Source organism: Macaca mulatta, chromosome 15 (assembly GCF_049350105.2).
Source record: "Macaca mulatta isolate MMU2019108-1 chromosome 15, T2T-MMU8v2.0, whole genome shotgun sequence".
Taxonomy (NCBI): domain Eukaryota; kingdom Metazoa; phylum Chordata; class Mammalia; order Primates; family Cercopithecidae; genus Macaca; species Macaca mulatta.
Window position 1 is genome coordinate 36,607,971 of NC_133420.1, and position 18,082 is coordinate 36,626,052.

The 18,082-nt window shown below is 54.6% G+C and overlaps 1 protein-coding gene across 8 annotated transcripts in view; it reads right to left on the minus strand.

The window, feature by feature from the left end:
• Nucleotides 1–14,055, minus strand: part of DAB2IP (DAB2 interacting protein) — a 216,321-nt gene extending 202,266 nt beyond the window's left edge. For all 8 annotated transcript variants that reach the window (XR_013405610.1, XR_013405614.1, XM_077968100.1 and 5 more), the window contains exon 1: nucleotides 13,901–14,055. Coding sequence is in view for 4 of the 8 variants with exons in the window: in XM_077968100.1 (XP_077824226.1) it covers nucleotides 13,901–13,940 (40 nt within the window). In the remaining 4 variants the exon portion in view is untranslated. The remainder of the gene's footprint in view (nucleotides 1–13,900) is intronic.
• Between the last annotated feature and the right edge of the window lie 4,027 nt (nucleotides 14,056–18,082).

An 18,082-nucleotide genomic window follows, 5' to 3' on the forward strand; every position in this document is an offset into this window, starting at 1 on the left:
CGCAGCACAACCCTGTTCCTCCCTGCCTGAAACTATTCAGGGCTCCTCCAGGTGCAAGATAAAGCCCAATCTCCTGATCCCGGTATTTGAGGCCACTACCCCAGCCCGGCCGACCTCTCCAGCCCTGCCCACCTGGATTTTGGGGGGCAGCCTCACTGAATCACTCAAAGTTCTTAGATGGGCTGCCGGACGCGGTAGCTCACGCCTGTAATCCCAGCACTTTGGGAGGCCGAGGCGGGCGGATCACGAGGTCAGGAGATCGAGACCACCCTGGCTAGCACGGTGAAACTCCGTCTCTACTAAAAATACAAAAAAATTAGCTGGGCGTGGTGGCGGGCGCCTGTAGTCCCAGCTACTCGGGAGGTTAAGGCAGGAGAATGGTGTGAACTCAGGAGGCAGAGCTTGCAGTGAGCCGAGATCCCGCCACGGGACTCCAGCCTGGGCGACAGAGCGAGACTGTCTCAAAATAAATAAATAAATAAACAAACAAATAAATAAATAAATAAAAGTTCTTAGATGGGCTACTCTGTAGTTCTCAACTCCAGGCCTTTCCTCTGTGGTTCCCTCTGCCTGTTCACTACCTCCATCCACCAAGCCAAACTCTGGAGTTTTGTTTTGCTTTGTTTTTAGAGATGGGCTCTCCCTATGTTGCCCAGGCTGGTCTCCTAGCCTCAAGCGATCCTCCTCCTTTGGCCTCTCAAAAGTGCTAGAATAGCAGGCACGAGCCACTGTACCTGGCCTTAGGTCTCTGGTTATCTTAAAGGTCAGCATCTTCTCCTTCCCACCTACCCCCAGAGGCCTCCCCACCATGGGATGTCACTGTAGCCTTGAGTGCCTATTCTAAGCGATTCCTTAAGGCAGAGACCCAGCCTCATGCTTTCCTGGGTGCATGCTTCCCCTCTAGCACCCAGCATGGAGCTGGCACAGAGAAGGCACAAATTAAAAGAAGTGAACCTGGGCAGTGAACAAAGACCAGGGCTCCAACAGTCCTCCTCCAATTCCAGCAGCTGCCCCTTAGAGTCACCTGGTGGGGCAAGGGAGAAGGCAAAAAAGAAGGAGGGTTGTAGACATTCCAATATCCAGGCCCCTTCTAGACTAAACTGAATCCAAATCTCTAGGGTAAGGCTGGGCATTGTTCCTACCCAGAATGATCCTGAGGCATATCAAGGATTAGAACTTTCTGGAAGATTCAGGTCTCCCTCCCCCCACCCAGGTGCAGTGGGCAAGGTGAGGCCAAGTCCTGCGGGAGGCTTTGAGTGCTCCTTAATACGCCACTGTGTGTTGCATTGATTGGAGAAGCGCTTTATAGCTTGCAAAGTACTTTCACTTGCATCAAGTCATTCATTAATTCATTATTCATTGAACAAATATGCAGCAGAAAGTGCTGGGGCCACAAAGATGAAGCTCCAAGGTGTGTGGCAGAGACAGGTTTGTGGACTGACAGATTGATGAACAAGGCCATAAGGTGTGACAGGGCTGCCCCCAGAGCCCTTAGCAGAACCGGTCAGGGGCACAGAGGAGGAGGGTATTGAGCCTATGTTAGGGAGGTACTGGCAAGGCAGAAGGTCCAGGTAGGGGCTGGCAAAGGTGCAGGTGGCAGAGGTGGACTTGGTCCTGCCATGGGCAGGGGTATGAGGACACACAGATGTGAGGAGGGACGGTGGGGACTGCAGAGGGCCTGGCCTGGGCACCTGGTGGCTTAGCTGGGAGCCTGCAGGAAAGACCGAGAAGGGATGAAGAGAGAGGCGAGAGGAATGCCAGGAGAGGAGACGGTGGGGTCCTCGTTGCGGGGGTGGGTTGGTGAGAGATTCAAGCAATGGTAAACACAAATGATTATAACAACAGCCAGGATCAACTGAGGCCTCATTCTCTGCTAGAACAGTTCTCATAATTTTTAAAATAAGCATGAACACTGTTACTCCTCTCAGTAACCTGTGAGAGGAGTACCAGGGTAACCATCCCATCTCACACGTGGGAAAACCGAGATTCAGAGAACATCATTTCCGCTGGTGAGGGGCAGAGATCTGATGGTGTGGGGTTCCAGGCACCCTGCCCTGACCTACCCCCCACCAGAGCCTCCGCGGAGAGGACTGTAAGATGACTCCCCAAGAGAAAACCCTGGATTCTGCAGCTGGTATTCCATTGGTGGGCCCGGTCAGAGCAGCTTTGAGGCAGGGAGTGGTGTCGAGTTGCACGATGCCAGTGGGGAAGCAGAGATCAGGAGAACATGGGCTGGTAATCCCAGCTACTCGAGAGGCTGAGGCAGGAGAATAGCTTGAACCTGGGAGGCGGAGGTTGCAGTGAGCCAAGATCGTGCCTCTGCACTCCACCCTGGGTGACAGAGCAAGACTTCGTCTCAAAAAAAAAAAGAAAGAAAGAAAGAAGAAGGACATGGGCCAGAGAGGATGAGGCAGTGAGGATGGGATGGGATGGGAGAGACTTGGGCTCTTTGCAGGGCTGGAGAAAGAGCCAGCAAGGGGGTCCTCATATAGGCAGGAGGGTGGGCAGGAGATGCAGAGCCCAGGGAGCAAGGTTGGCCTCAGCTGGGGAATTGACGGAGGGAGAGGAGAACTGGAGCAAAAATCCCCTGGAGCTTGGCAGGGCCCCGGAGAAGCTGTCGGGGGCTTGAGCCTCACTTCTCTCTTGCTGCCGGGCACAGTAGGCCCTCGGCTAAGTCTTTGTGGACCCCATTCTGCTGGGGAGGGGGAGGTTTGCAGGAGTCACTAGCGGGAGAGGAGGGGAAGCGGGGAGCAGGGAGAACCCAGCAGGAGGGAGAAAGAGAGAGAGAGGCAGAGCTAGAGAGAGAGAGATATAGAGATGATTGAGACAGAAAGACAGAGAGATAGGAACAGAGACGGAGAAACAGAAAGGCAGAGACAAAACGAGACAGAGATAGACCTAGAGAGAGTCTCTGAAAGGACTGCCCAACCCCTCCCTGCTGTCAGGGACCAAGTCTGAAAGAAGAGGCTCAGAAGGGGTTGGGGGACAGCCACCCCTACCCCACCCACCACAGAACTGGCAAATGAGAGACTAAAGGGTCTTCTGAGCAGGGAACCCACCCCCCAGATTCCCTGGTGCCTTGGCTTCAGGGCCATAGAGAGCTTAGCTTCTTAGCCAAGGACAGGCCTTCCCAGGGGGAGGGATCTCCACCTCTACCCTCGCCTGGGGGCAGGAGAATCCCGACCTGGGACAGTCCCTGAGGACCCCTGAGTGACGCTCTGACCTCGGGCTGCAGGGCCTAGAGTCCGGTGCCTGCTCCCTCTGCTGAACCACCTGCCCTATTGACCTCTGGCTGCCATCTGGCTCCCTCGGGCTGTGGTTTGAGGACCCTGCCCTCCACCACCACCTAAGAGCTGTGTCCTCCATTTTCCATGCCTAACACCCCACCATCAGCAAAGGGCAGTGTGAGGCCATTTGTCACAGAGACAGCATGGGAGGAGAGAAAGAGGGTCTTGGGCAGGGCTGCAGGTGGCACAGGCACCCCCAGCCATGTCTGTTCTTGCAGTCCCTGGCGCTGGCTTTTCTGGGGCACGGACCGACTCTTTCTGGTGCAGTGTCTGTGGAACCCCAGAGCGGGAGTGTGGGCCCCACGCTCTCACGTGCTCACTCACGGGCTCCTGAGGAGACAGCCTGCCGAGACAGAGGCCCACTGGCAGGCACACCGTGGAGCTCCTGCACTCACGCACGCCTGCCCGTGTGGGCAACACAGAGGCGCCCTGGGAATGTAGGTCACTGGCTGGAATGCTTCGAGCCTGGGGTGCTGGTGATCCGGCCATCCAGCACATGCTTCCAGATTGGACAGAAATCCACCCCCCTTCCACCCGCCTCTTTCCCCGCTCTCCCGAGACAATCTGACCCAAAGCTCCTCAGGCTTGTGTTTTCTCTCCTCCGGAATCCCACTGGCTGGGGCTCTGTCCAGGGGAGGGGGCGGGGCTCCTTGTCCATGCAGCTTCTTCTCTGTGTCTGTCCCTGTGCTGGGCGATGCGGAGTCTACAAGACATGGAGGGATGTGGCTCCCACTTTGAAGAGGACATCTCTAAGGCAGAGTCCAAGAGATGTCCTCAGACCAGAGGCGAGTAATGGTCAAGGGGAGAGCAGAGCACTGCTTTGTCAGGGCCAGGCTGGCTTCCTGGGGGAGGTGTCAGGACCCTGTTTGGGCAGTTGAATAAGGGCTTCTGCAAGCCTAGGAAAGGGAGTGGTTCTGACACACACCGGGAAGGCCCCAGCAGCTTCTCTCCCTCCCCTCTGGAATCCAGGCCTCTCTCAAAGGTGACTGTCACCAACTCCTCTAGAGATAGCCACTGGAGGGCCCTGCAGGCCCTTCAGACACAGCAAGCCCAGAACATCGATCCCCCTTCCACCCCAGAATCTGCCCTGCCACCCAGGTTCCCCTGTCAGTGTGGACACCAACATCTCCTGCCACACAGGCCAGAGATCAGGGTTATCCTGACTTCTTTCTTTATCCACCCAGCCTCCCCTCCAGGTTTTCACTGTGGCTCACCAAGCAGCTGACAGCTCAGAGATGCAAATGGACTTTAGTCATCAAAGTGCAGTGGGGTAGCAGAAAACCCAGGGAGCCTAGTCAGCTCAAATAAGCTAGTCAGGGAAGGCTTCCTGGAGGAGGTGACCTGAGCTGAGACTTCAGGATGGGCAGGATTGACCAGGTTGGAGGGGTAGTAGGGAAGGCTAAGATGAAAGAGTGTTTTAGGCAGGGGTAACAGCAAGTACAAAGGTGAGGGAGAGAGAGAGGCATATTCAAGGCAGAAATTAATTCATGATGGTAAGAGTGGCAAGAAAGAGGGGTGTGGCTTGGAGATGAGAGCAGAAATGTATCTGCAGGGTCAGACCATGAACTGGGTTAAGCCCTGTTAATGAGTTTGGATTTTATCCTGCTGCAGTGGTGGGCCTTGTGAAGTTTTTTGAATGCCTATGTGTGGCCCCTTTCTGGCTACACATGAAGGATGAGTTGGGGGGACAGGTAGAGATGGAGAGCCCCAGGAAGAGGCAAAGCAGCTGTGCAGGTGTCCAAGGTGAGGCCTGGCCTGAAGTGAGGGCTGGGAGATGGAGAGTCGGAGTGGATCTCTGGACCTCTTAGGAGGTAGCATGGACTGTAAGCAGGCCTGGTTTCATCTTCTCTGACCTCCATCTTCTCATGATGTAACAGGGAATGGACACGAGGACCTCAGGAGAACCTTCCCCTGGGGTCTCCCCACACCTTGGCCATTTGCTATTTGTTCCAGCTTCCCTGGGCTTCCAGAGGTGAGACCTTGGGAGGAATCCCAGCTGGGAGGACCACAGCTCTGGCTTTGGAAGACCCAGGGTGGGCTCAGCAGCCCAGGGCATTCCACCCAGCAGAAGGAATGGACTGGACAGTGGGAGCAGAGGGCTGGGCTCTGGATATCCTGCAGTCAGCCTTGGGAGGCCAGTGAGGGGAAGCTGGGGACACACTGGGCCTGATGCGTGGGGTCCACCTGCCTCTTTGGAATAGGGAGGGCTGCGGCAGCCATCCAGCAACCTGAGCATGAGTCAGGCCCTGTTACTTGAAGGACTGATACTCAAGCGAGTGTGTCAGTTTCTTCCTCTATAAAATGGGAATTGAACAATATGCCAAGAAACACATTCGGTGGTAGGAAAGCTTAGGGGACACGGATCATGCTACTGATTGACTTAAAGATCTGCGACTCTGCACCAGGTCCCATGGCGGAGGAGCCAGCCTGAGGCAGTGGCTGTCCAGGACCACAGAAGAAGGAAGGATCTATCCTGCTTAGTCCTCAAGAGAGGAGCCCTGCGTGATAGCTGCTGTGGTCCCCATCCCTCTGAGGCTCTGAGAATCAACGGGCCTGGCTCACAGGTCACATGGAGGCACAGTAGATAGAAGCCCAGGCCTGGGGGTGTTAAGTGCAGTTCAGGAGGGGCTCTCCAGGAGCCTATGGGAAGTGAAATGTCCGCGACCTATGCACACAGGCACTCCCTCCCTTTCCCTGTCCCTCTCTCTGGGGACACCAACTCTTCTCTCTTGAGCTTTATCCTGGCCCAGCTCCAGGCACAGGGGCTCCCTCCTCACCTGCCACCCCTCACTGCAGCCTCAGCCCCTTACCTTGTTATGAGGCCAGCTGCTCAGGCTTGTGTGCAGAAATGACCGGAGCCTCTCCTGAGCTGGCCTCTTTGTTCTTTATTGTCTGTTCTTCCTGATTGAGCCTCTTCCCAGAGTCTCAGGGCAAGGGGAGGGGGCATGTGGCTCTACCACTCATCCACCTGCCCAGCTGGGCAAGTTCAGAAGCCCCCCGCATGGCTGGCCAGCAGAACTGAGGCTCCCCTGGGCATGGGAAAGGGCCCTGGATTGGGGACCAGGAGACCCAGGGGGGTGGTGGGAGCAGCCCAAAGTGGAGAAAGCGCACAGGAGTCTGGGAGTCCTGGGTTTGAATCACAAGTGTTCCTCAGTCGCTGTGTGGCAGGGCCCTTCTAAGCCTGGATTGTCTCATTTGAGCTGTGGGGTTGTTCCTTCCTCTGTGAGGAGTCAATGGAGAATATTTAGCAGGGAGCCAGGCACACAGTAAATGCTCATAAACGGGACCCCAGCTCTGCCTCCTTGGCCTAATTTTTTCACTTATAGAAGGGCTCCAGGTATGAATGTGGCATCTCTTCCTTGATTTTTCTGAGACCCAGGCAGCCTGGTCTAGAACAGAGCCCTTGAACAAGATGGAAGGAATCTAGATTCTGGCATCCCTTCCCCATTCCAGACAGGCTAGGCTGGTATCAGTTTCACAGATGGGGTAACGGAGGCTCAACAAGAGCCCAGGTCTTTGGCTGGCACCTGTTGAGTGAGACGAGTGGCAGAGCCAGGAGGAGGCCTCAGAGGAAGGGCAGGCCTAAGCAGGAGAAGCGAGATGATGAATGGGAGGCCAGTGGCCGGACACATAGCTATTACTTTTTACGATTATTATCTGTCACCAGTTGAAGCTAATCCCTTTGCCTCTCAAAGGAAGGCCCAAGGAGTCATGACGTCAGGCCCCCTGATGACATCAGGCTATTGTGGCCTCAAATTGTCCTCTCTTTAGACCATCACAGGCCCACAGCTGAGTCTGCCTCTCGCCTTGCCCAGCCAAGCTGACATGGCTCCTGCCACATCTGAGCTGCTTCAGTGAACGCTCCCCAGGAGAGAGGATTTTCCACCGGCACAGAGAGGGGCCTCCAGGTGCCAGCTTTGGCACACAATGGCTCTCAGGACTGCAGCAAAATAAAGATATCAGGCTTTGTAGCTGGAGCGAGCTGGGTTCAAATCAGTGCCCTCACTATGTGATCAGGGCCAGTCATGTAACCTCCCTGGGCCTCAATTTTCTCATCTGGAATATGAGGCTAACAGCAACCCACCAAGTGTATCACAAGGATTCAGAAGACAATGTAGGCCAGATGTGGTGGCTCACACCTGTAATCCCAGCACTTCGGGAGGCCGAGGTGGGCAGATCACCTGAGGTCAGGAGTTCGAGACCAGCCTGGCTCACACGGCAAAACCCCATCCCTACAAAAATAGAAAAATTAGCTGTGCATGGTGTTGCATGCCTGTAGTCCCAGCTACTCAGGAGGCTGAGGCAGGAGAACCTCTTGAATCCAGGAGGTGGAGGTTGCAGTGAGCTGAGATCATGCCACAGTACTCTAACCTGGGCGACAGAGTGAGACTCTATCTCAAAAATAAAACAAAACAAAACAAAACAATGCTGGGCACGGTGGCTCACTCCTGTAATCCTAGCACTTTGGGAGGCCAAGGCGGGTGGATCACCTGAGGTCAGGAGTTTGAGACCAGCCTGACGAACATGGCAAAACCCTACCTCTACCAAAAAAATCAAAATTAGCTGGGCTTGGTGACACATGCCTGTAATCCCAGCTACTTGGGAGGCTGAGGCAGGAGAATTGCTTAAACCTAGGAGGTAGAGGTTGCAGTAAGCCGAGATTGTGACATTGCACTCCAGCCTGGGCAACAAGAGCGAAACTCTGTCTCTAAAACAAACAAACAAACAAACAAACAAAAACAGAAGACAGTGTAGATAAAGTGCCTTCGGATCCTGGCATGGAGCAGGTGCTTACCGAATGATACTGGTTATTACAGCAGCAGCACTTGGAAGTTTACAAGCTCACATCCACCTGCTTCTCTGCTGGGATCTCCCAACAACCCTGGGGTAGATGCCCATGCTGGTTGTCATCAGGAAGAAATGGAAAGTTCTGAGCTGTTGAGCTGCCTGCTCCACCTCCATGATATCCAAAGCAACCATCCCCTTCTGGAGGGTTTATCCCAGCAGGCTATCTGAGCCCAATCCCCTCCTGTAAGAGTCACAGACTCCCCTGACAGGTGTCCAACCTCACACTCTTTTGTCTCCTTACCCCTCCAGAGCTCCAAGACCACCAGGAAAACAGGCAAGACAGGGCTGAGTCTGCCCATTTGTCAGATGAGGAAGCTGAGGCTAAGTCAGGGCAGGGACTTTGTCCAGGCCACCCAATAACAGAGAGAACTGGGACGAGATGCAGGCCTGCTCTCTTGGGGCATGGGGCCCAGCGCCCTCAGCTGACAGCTAAGGAACCAGAAGTCCAGAGTCGGGGAGGATGCCTAAGGTTGCGGAGCAAGTTAAGGGCAGGATCCAGCTCATGCTACTCATTAATTCACTCACTCTCGCTCACTTATTCATTCATTCATTCACTCATCCACTGAGTATGTATCGAGCGCCCTCTCAGTACCAGTGCTGTGCAACACCCTGGGAACCCAGTGGCGGACAAGATACAGCTCCTGTCCTCAAGGGCCTTATAGCCTCCTGTGGGAGTCAGGCCGGTGAGCAGGCAATGAAAATACACCCTGGCAGAGGAAGCACTAGGAGCTGTCGGCAGGGTACAGGTAGGAGGTGGTACCCATGAAGTGGGAGAAATAGCAGGACTCCAAGAGAACCTGAAGAAAGTATATTTTGCAGGGCAGAGCCTTTTCTTTTATGCTGGCCACTGCCAGGCCTCCCTTTTGCCCCCTTCTTTGGAAATCACAAGGCAGACAGAAAGGACATGCTTCTCTGAGCTGGACTTTTCACACAGCTCCAAGGGGCTGGCACCAGAGGGGAACAGTCACATCTTGTCTGGCCGTTACCCCAATTTACACCTGGGGAAACTAAGGCCAATCACAAGGGCTCTGCAGGGGTTAGTGCTGAGTTTCCAAGCTCTCCTCTTCTCCTCACCTTCCTGCCTCTGACTGTCCTGTAAAACAAACCTCTGCACCTGTGTCTGCTCCTCTCTGCAGCCATGTCTGAGCCCTTCTTGGCCTTGCTCTAAGGGGCTCCCACTGCCAGACCACCCAATAGGGCTCTGCTCAGTCCTGCCTGCTAAGAGGCTTAAGCCTCCGAAACTTCAGTGCCAGTGGCTGCGGATTCCCCACCATGCCATGGCCAAACCCTTTTGGCTTCTGAACACCTGATAGATGCAATAGGAGCTGGGATCTTCACCAGAAGGGCGCTTTGCTCAGCTTGAAGCAAGGAGAGGTGTCCAGAGCCTCACCCCCAGATTTGCAGCTCCCAACCCTTCCCCATCCCCATCAATGTTCCCTAGCTCCCTAAAGGAGCTCAACTTGCCAACCCCTGGCTGAGATTGTAAGTATCAGAGAATGCGCTAAAGCATCACCAGTCTCCATGCCTTTTCACCCGCTGTTCCTTCTGCCCTGGATTGCCTTTCCTCGCCTCCTTGCCTGAACCAACTGCATTTGTTCACTCACTCTTTCAACAAGCATTTGTTGGATGCTTACTCCTGACAGGTGGAGAACTATGCTCTGGGGATCCAGAGAGCTTAGAGACTCGTGGGAGACGCAGGTGAAACATATCAGCATGCAATAATGTGTAGCGCACATATGAACACGTCCGTAAAGGAAAAGTAGGGCAGTAGGGCTGTGAAAGTGAGTCTCATTTGATGCATTGGGGGAACATGGTTTAAGGAGGGCTTCTCTGAGGAGGTGACTTTTCAGTTGATACTGGGAAGAGGAGCAGGAGTTAGCTTAGGGAAGAGAAAGAGGAAGGGTGCCCAAAGGCCCTGAGGGGAGACTCAGCTTGGGGACATGAGGAAGGTCAGATCCGATGGCTGGAAGCGAGGGAGTGAGCGGTGAGGGAGGAATAGTTCAATCATGAAGGAGCAGAGGAGGCAGGCCCTGGCGAAGAGACCCTGTGGGCAGCAGCGGGAAAGAGAGCCCCAGGAGAAGGGGCCAGCCAGAGAGAATGGGAGGAAACTTCGAGAGCACCCTGTCCCAGAAGCCAGGCCAGCACTGTGGCTCATGCCTGTAATCCCAGCACTTTGGGAGGCCGAGGTGGGCAGATTGCGAGATCCCAGGAGTTTGAGACCAGCCTGGGCAACATGGGCAAACCCTGTCTCTACAAAGACTACAAAAATTAGCCAGGCATGGTGGTACACGCCTGTAGTCCAGCTACTCTGAAGGCTGAAGCAGGAGGATTGCTTACACCCAGGAGGTTGAAGCTGCAGTAAGCTGTGATCATGCCACTGCACTCCAGCCTGGGTGACAGAGAGAGACCCTGTCTCAATAAAAAAAGGAGAGTGTGGTGGACTGAACATGTGTATCCCTCCTACCCTCAAGTCATATATTGAACTCCCAATGTGGCTCTGTTTGGAAATGGGGCCTCTAATGAGTAATTAAGGTTAAATGAGGTCATAAGGATGGGTCCCTAGTAGGATTAGTGTCCTTATAAGAAGAGACAAAAGGATCACAGCACTTTGGGAGGCTGAGGCAGGTGGATCACTTGAGCTCAGGAGTTTGAGACCAGCCTGGGCAACATGGCGAAAACCTGTCTCTACCAAAAATACAAAAAATTAGCTGGGCATGGTGATGTGCACCTGTGGCCCCAGCTACTCGGAAGGCTGAGGTGGGAGGATGGATTGAGCCTGGGAAGTGGAGGTTGCAGCTGAGCCGAGATTGCACCACTGCACTCCAGCCTGGGTGACAGAATAAGACCCCATTTCAAAAAGAAAAGAAAAAAAGAGAGAGAGAGAGAGAGAAAAGGGCTGACTGCTTTGGCTTACGCCTATAATCCCAGCACTTGGGACCCTGAGGCATTGGGATTGCTTGAGCCCAACAGTTCTAGACCAGCCTGGGCAACATATCAAGACCCCATCTCCACACAAAAAAATTAATTAGTGGGGTGTGGTGGCATGCATCTGTAGTCACAGCTACTCAGGAGGCTAAGACAGAAGGATCCCTTGAGCCTAGGAGTTCAAGGCTACAGTGACATTTGATCACATCATTGCAAAATGTTGTTATTATTTTTGAGACCGAGTCTTGCTCTCTGTCGTCCAGGCTGGAGTGCTGCGGCATGATCTTGGCTCACTGTAGCTTCTGCCTCTCGAGCTCAAGTGGTTCTCATGCCTCAGCCTCCCGAGTAGCTGAGATTACAGGCATGCACCACCACGCCTGGTTAATTTTTTGTATTTTTAGTAGAGATGGGGTTTCACCGTATTGGCCAGGCTGGCCTCACACTCCTGACTTCAAGTGATCCACCTGCCTCAGCCTCCCAAAGTGCTGGGATTTCAGGCATGAGCCACTGCGCCCAGGCTCCTGCTTTAATTTCTGTTTCTGAAAACTTTGTTGTGTGAGTCACTTTGTCTATTTTGTTACAGCAGCCTGAGCTGACCAATATAGAGGGAATCATTGACTTCTTCAGTGGCGGAGTCACCTCTGCCAGGAAGTCTTTCTGGAATCCAAGTATGGGGTTAGGGCTTCCACGTGCCTTGACTTCCCCCATCAGAGCACCTGCCTCTCTCTCAGATTAGCCTAGGAATGTCACAAGGTTTGATTTGTTCTTGAACCCCAAAGCCCAGTCCAGAACCTGAAAGTAATTGTTAAATGAACGAATGTAGAACCAGGGCTCAGACTGGGGAAGTGACTCACTGAGACCGCAGTTTTCCTGTGCTGCCCTGACCCAGGATGGCCTCCTTCAGCCCTGGACCCCTGAGACTGGCTGGGTGGGAGATCTTGGCTGGAAAAGCCGGACTTCTCTCCAGCTGGGCCTGGGATTGCTCCCAGAGAGAGCCTGGGCTCCACTCCATGCCTGCTCGTCCCTTTCCTAAGGCCCCCTCTGTCCCTTTCCTCTTCCTCTTGAATCCCTTACCTCCCTGCCTGGCTAGCTTCCAGGAGATCAGCAACCGGCCTCGTGACAGGCCAGGACAAGGAGTTGATTGTGCACAGGGTCTTTCTGTGAGGGTGGAGGCAGCCTCAGTTTCCAGCCTTGCCCAGCCCAGAGGCTGCTACTAGCAAATCTGGAGGACAGCAAGTGGGGGCTGTGGGCTCCTGAGATATCCCTGGCTGGGGCTGGTCCTCCCCACCCGCTTGTCTGCCTCTTCAAAGGTCAATGCCCTCCCTAGGGGAGCATCCATACATCCAATGAGCCGATACCCATCCCTATGCCATGCTTCCAGTGAATAGCTCTGGAGGCAGGCAGGCCTGTCCCACACCCTCAGGCTGTCTGCCCCTCGCCTCCCCAAGGACCGCATCACTCTGAATTTAGTCTGGGATTGTTTGTCTGTCTCCCATTCCATACTGGGAGCTCTTCCAGGCCAAGGGCTGCTCTCCCTATTTTTTCCCACTCTCCTCCCTTTCTCTTCTCCTCCTTCCATTCACTAAGCACCAATTATTTGTTAGGACTGAGTTCCTCATTCCTACACACCCCTGACCCTGACACGGGGTTTGGCGCACAGAGGTCACTCTGCATGCATCAACTGCCCCCCACCACCGAGTGCCCAAAGATGCCAGGTCTGTGGGCTAGGCCTTGCCAAGCTTCCCTGAGGGCTGCAGCTCCAAATGTGGCAAAGGGCCCCTCTCCTTGGAAAGGGCTGAGCTCCTGCAGGAGGAAGGAAATTTGGCCTTGGATCTGTGCCAGGCAGCCAGGCCTGGATGTGGTCGGGGAATGTCCAGAGAAACAAGAGCTTGGTTTTCTTAGTAGAACTGTGGTCTCAGGAGGACCTGAGCCCCTGGAAGGCTGACCTGACCCAAGCTGGGATGAGGTCGCCCTGCAATTACCACCTCTTCCGAGGCCAACAGGCCTTCTCCCCGCTGAGTCCTAAAACCTGCTGCCCCACCCCCCTCCCCATGCCCAGCCTTGGTCCCTCGGCCACACTTTTGCACTCCTGCATCCCTCCTTGATTGTCCAGAGACAGCAAGGCTGTGCTGGGCATCCCAGCCAAAAGTGAGCTCTCTGGCCAGGCTGAGCAGTGCAGGAGCTGAGTTACTGCATCCCTGGAGCCCCAGGCCCGCAGAAACCGCCACGAAGGAACCCTTCCAAGTCTTATAAATCCCTGTTCCATACTCTGCGTGGTCTCTGTCCCAAGCAACTTTTCCCCAATAATGCATGCAGGGCTTCCAGTGGCCTGGGCAGCTGCACAGGGGCAGCTCCCCGGTGGCAGCCACTGGGGCCCTGTCACACGGGGAGTGCTTTCAGCATGAGCCCCGGCCTTTAATTACAAGGTATGTTCCTGTTGCCTCTTCCATCTACATTTATCTGTAGGATCGCACTAATTGAATTCCCCACAGCACAGGGCAGGCCTGGCGAACAGCGAGGCAGGCAGACAGGCAGGGGGCTGCAAAACTTCCTTCGTTTCCTTCTTGGCCAAGAGCAAAACAGAAGCAGCTGAGAAACTCTCTCTCCCTCCCCTGGACCTTGTCAATGCCTGGAGTCTGAGGGGCTGCCCACTCCAGGGACCCTCCAGCCCTGAGCCTCATAACCCAAGGCACCCATGCCCACCCATGGGTCCCAAGACCAGACAGTGCCCAGATGCCTGACTGCCTCCCTGCTTCAACTCAGATTCCTATAGCAGAGAACAGTCCATTGAGCAGAGAGGCTGAAACCCCCAACTCTGCACTTTGCCGGCACCGTCTTACCGTAGGAGTCGTCTTGGTCCAGGAGGGAGTCGGGCTCCATGGCATGTGGGCCCCCAGCCCCTGGCCCCACCTGATTTATGAACCGAGGCTGTCTCCATGAGCGTCTGGGTTCCTCCTTTTGTATTCCATCTGGCGGCTTTTCCAACTAGATGACTGGGTATTCCTGCAAGCAGGCCCCTTTCCAGCCCTCGCCTTCATACAGTACATTTAAAGTAGCAGTAACCTCTTTTTCCTCCCCCCGCAGCCTGACTGGAAACATTAGAAGGGACTGAGGCAGTGAGATGTCTAAAATAGGAAGACGCCGGGACGGTTGGCCTGGCTGCCCGTGATGCTGGCTGCAGGGATCTGGCCCGGCTGTGCAGATGGAAAAGCTAAGAGGTGAGGCTGAGATGGGCTTAGCATCTGGAAGCCGCCTCTGGGGCCCAGGGGGTTTGCAGGACGCGGGGAGCCCAGCCCTCCAGGGGAGGGGTTGGGGGGTCTGCTCTGTTTACCCCCAGTGCCCAAACCCCAGGGGCTTCTCCCAGGCCCTGCTGGAACCTCCCACTCAAATCTGTTCTACAGACATTTCCCGCAGTGTGGGGGATGCAGAAATTGACTCATCCATCCATTCAGTTAGTCACTAAATATTTTTTGAGCATCTAGTCAGCACCAGACACCGTGCCCGGTGCTGAGTTTGCAGCAGGGAGCGAGGCACAGTGCCTGGCTTCTTGGAGCTCACAGGAAAACAGGTCATTGCAGCACAGTGTGTGATGCAAGAGCTGCAGGAACACACAGAAGGGGCACCTCACCAGGATGGACGAGGTGGTCAGGGAAGGCTTCCTGGAGGAATGGGCACATAAGCTGGGGCCTAAAGGATGAGCAGGAGTTAGCCAGGTACAGAAGGAGAGAGTGACCTGTGTAATAGCCCTGAGGTGAAAGGGTGCATGGGGCGTTCAGTGCCCCCCTAATAAGTTCCAGGTGGTTGGTGAGAGATGGGATCGGAGAGCCAGGGAGAGAGTCAGGAATGGGTTGGACAGGGCCTTTGGGAATGGCTCCAGGCCTGCCCAGAGGAGGGTCCATGAGAATGACATGATCCGGACTGTCCTCTGGGAAGGCCTCCCTGGTGACCTTGTAAAAGAGGGGAAGCCGCCAAGCCACCAGGGCAGAGGGAGATGCAGGCTCCACAGCCACAGCTGTAGGATCCCTGGGTGCTATTTATTAAGCAGACGCCAGAGGTGGGCACGGTTTCGAGTACTGCCCACATTGTCTCATACACTCCTTACTCTGGTCCCGTCCAGGAGAAACTGTGGTTCTCCTATTTTACAGATGGGGACAATGCAGTTTAGAGAGGTGATGTGACTTGACCAAGGCCACAGTTGTGAGTGACCTCCAGGGCAGGCATGGACCCCAGAGAGGGCGTAGCCTTGGTGCTGGGATGGTAGAGAGGACAAAGATGCATCTCAATCAGTCTGCATTCAATCTGCATCTCCTGGCTGGGCACGGTGGCTCACACCTGTAATCCCGGCACTTCGGGAGGCCAAGGCAGGTGGATCACCTGAGGTCAGGAGTTCGAGACCAGCCTGGCCAACATGGAGAAACCCCCGTCTCTACTAAAAATACAAAACATTAGCCTAGGGTGGTGGTGTGTGCCTGTAATTCCAGCCACTTAGGAGGCTGAGGCTGGAGAATCACTTGAATCTGGGAGGTGGAGGTTGCAGTGAGCAGTGATCAGGCCACTGCACTCCAACCTGGGCGACAGAGTGAGACTCCATCTCAAAAAAAGTCTTTATCTGCCTCTCCCACAAGCCCACCCAGACCACAGGGCAGTACCGTGGGCTTATGGGAGACAGCTTCATTTGGGCTCAATCAGGGAAGGCTGCTGAGAGGAGGAGGCGTTTGAACTGGGCAGACAAAGAAGAGCAGAATTTGATGGGCCAAGCGGGGTAAAATGAGTGTCCCAGTTAGAAGGAATGGCACAAGCAAAGGCATGGAGGCAGGAGGGTAACACACAATGGAAATGACAGGTGACTGGGAGGACGTCAGGGTTGATAAGCAGGTTTGGGCTAGATCAAGAAAGGGCCTGGAGTGCCAGCCTGGGGGTGTGGGCGGGTTCCAGAGGGTGATACACAGCCCCAGCAGGCATTTGTTCCAGGGAAATGACCTCCTTCTCAATGGCTGCCTGGGAGCTCCTGTAAGCAGCTCCTTGCAGCCTTCTTAACGCTCTGCTCTGAAAGCAGGAGAAATCCTCTGTCCCCACAGCATGGCTGGAACACTAGAAGCCAAACCTTGGTGACCTGGTTTTTGGAGACATGGCTCTGGTGCTGGGGTGGAGGAGACATTTAGAGAAGGGAGATACAGGGAGACAGGGAGTCAAGGCAGGAGGCTAACAGGAGGGTCCAGGCCAGGGATGGCAAGGAGGTAAGAACCCACCGGGCTTGCTGCCGGCCACCCACTGCTGCCCAGCGGCTCCCAGAGCAGCCAGTGGCTGCTGACGTAGTTGGCCTGGTGACAGGGAGGCTCCTTCTGTCACTCGTCACCCCTCCTCCCCCACCTCGGATGACAGGGATCCCAGCTCCCAACTTCCTGCTGCCTTAATTATGGGGAGACTGGCCCTACCCAGGCTAGCTGCAGGCACCAGGCTCCCCGGCTCTAATCAGTGGGTAGGGCAGGCTGGGGGTTGAGGAGGCAGAAGGGGGAAATCAGGTCCTTGAACCACTAGCCAATAGATGGATTCAGGTACAGCTCTCCCTAGTCCTCCAAGGCCCTAGGGGATCTGCGTGCCCATTTGTACATATGCACACGCGGTCTCTTTTCAGATAGATTGTGGTGGTTAGCAGGATGGGGCTGAAATTGACAACCTGGATTTATATCCAGGCTCTGCCACCAACTAGCTGGGTGCCACTGGGTGAGTTACTCAACTCTTGTGAGTCGTGTTGGCAGAATGGGGCTACTCAAGCCCTTACTTCAGAGGGTTATTGTGCCGACAAAAGGGGTAATGTGCATCAAAGCCTTAGGGCAGGTCTGGGTGTGTCTCAAGCATTCAGTAAAGGGCAATGCTCATCCTCATGCAAATTTTATCATCTCCACAACCTAGTAAAGGAAGCGTGGGAGAACATGGGCCCATTTTACAGATGAGGAAACTGAGGCTCCAAAAGAAAGGACTCAACTTGAGGGTCTACGTGGAGGCTCAGGATGTACCCTTCACTTGGCTGGCTGTAACCCCAGAACCTGCTGAGAGCAGAAGTAGGTCTTAGTGGGAAGAAGATGTGGACCCCAGCTCTGGCGGTGCCTCCAGGCAGTGGTGTGACCTAGGGAGAGGGTGTTGCTTCCCTGGGCCTCACTTTCTTCACCAGTCAAGGTATGGACTTAGATGACCCTGGCAGTTCCCACCTCCGAATCCATTTCCCTCTTGTAATGAATTAGACATGTTTAAGTGCAACCAGAACTCCTACCCTCCAGGGATTAATTGTATTGAACATCCGGCTCTAGACTCTGCTTCCCTCCCTTTGTGATAAGAGACACGTCTATTTAGTGGCTGTATAACATACCACCCTTTGGCTATGCCACAGCTGCTTTGAGCCAATCCCCTATTGATGGACACCTAGGTTGCTGCCAGTTGTCTGATGACAAGCAACACTGCAAGGACTATCTTGACCGTACTGTGCCCATTTGTCTACTGATCTTAGGGGAAAACCCTAGACACCAAATTGCTGGGTCAAAAGGTGCCTGTGTTTGCAAAATTCCCAGCATGGTGGCAAAGGGCCTGCAAGTCCCCTCTGTTCTTTTATTCATCCCACCAGCCATTGTTGAGTCTGATTTTGTGCCTGGACCTGTAGAAGGCCTGGGATGATGGGTGTCCCTGCTCCTTTGAATTTCTACTCTAGCTGGGGGAGACACACACTGTCTGGTAGAAAGGAGTGCTGTTCAGAGAATTAAATGGGGGCCGCACAACAGAGGGGGTGACATCCAAGCAGCAACCTGCCAGGCAAGCAGGAGCCAGCCATGCAGAGTTCAGGGGCCGAGCACCCAGGAGTGGGCAGAGCTGCTGCAAAGCCGGGATGAGAGTGAGCTGGCTGAGCAGGAGGGTAGGAATGGTGGCCAGCATGGCCAGGGCTGGGAACAGCTGGAAGAGTAGCCCAGGAGAAGAGGGGAAGATCATAGAGGCCACCTCTCCAAGGACCTTGTGGGCCAGGGGATATGGGA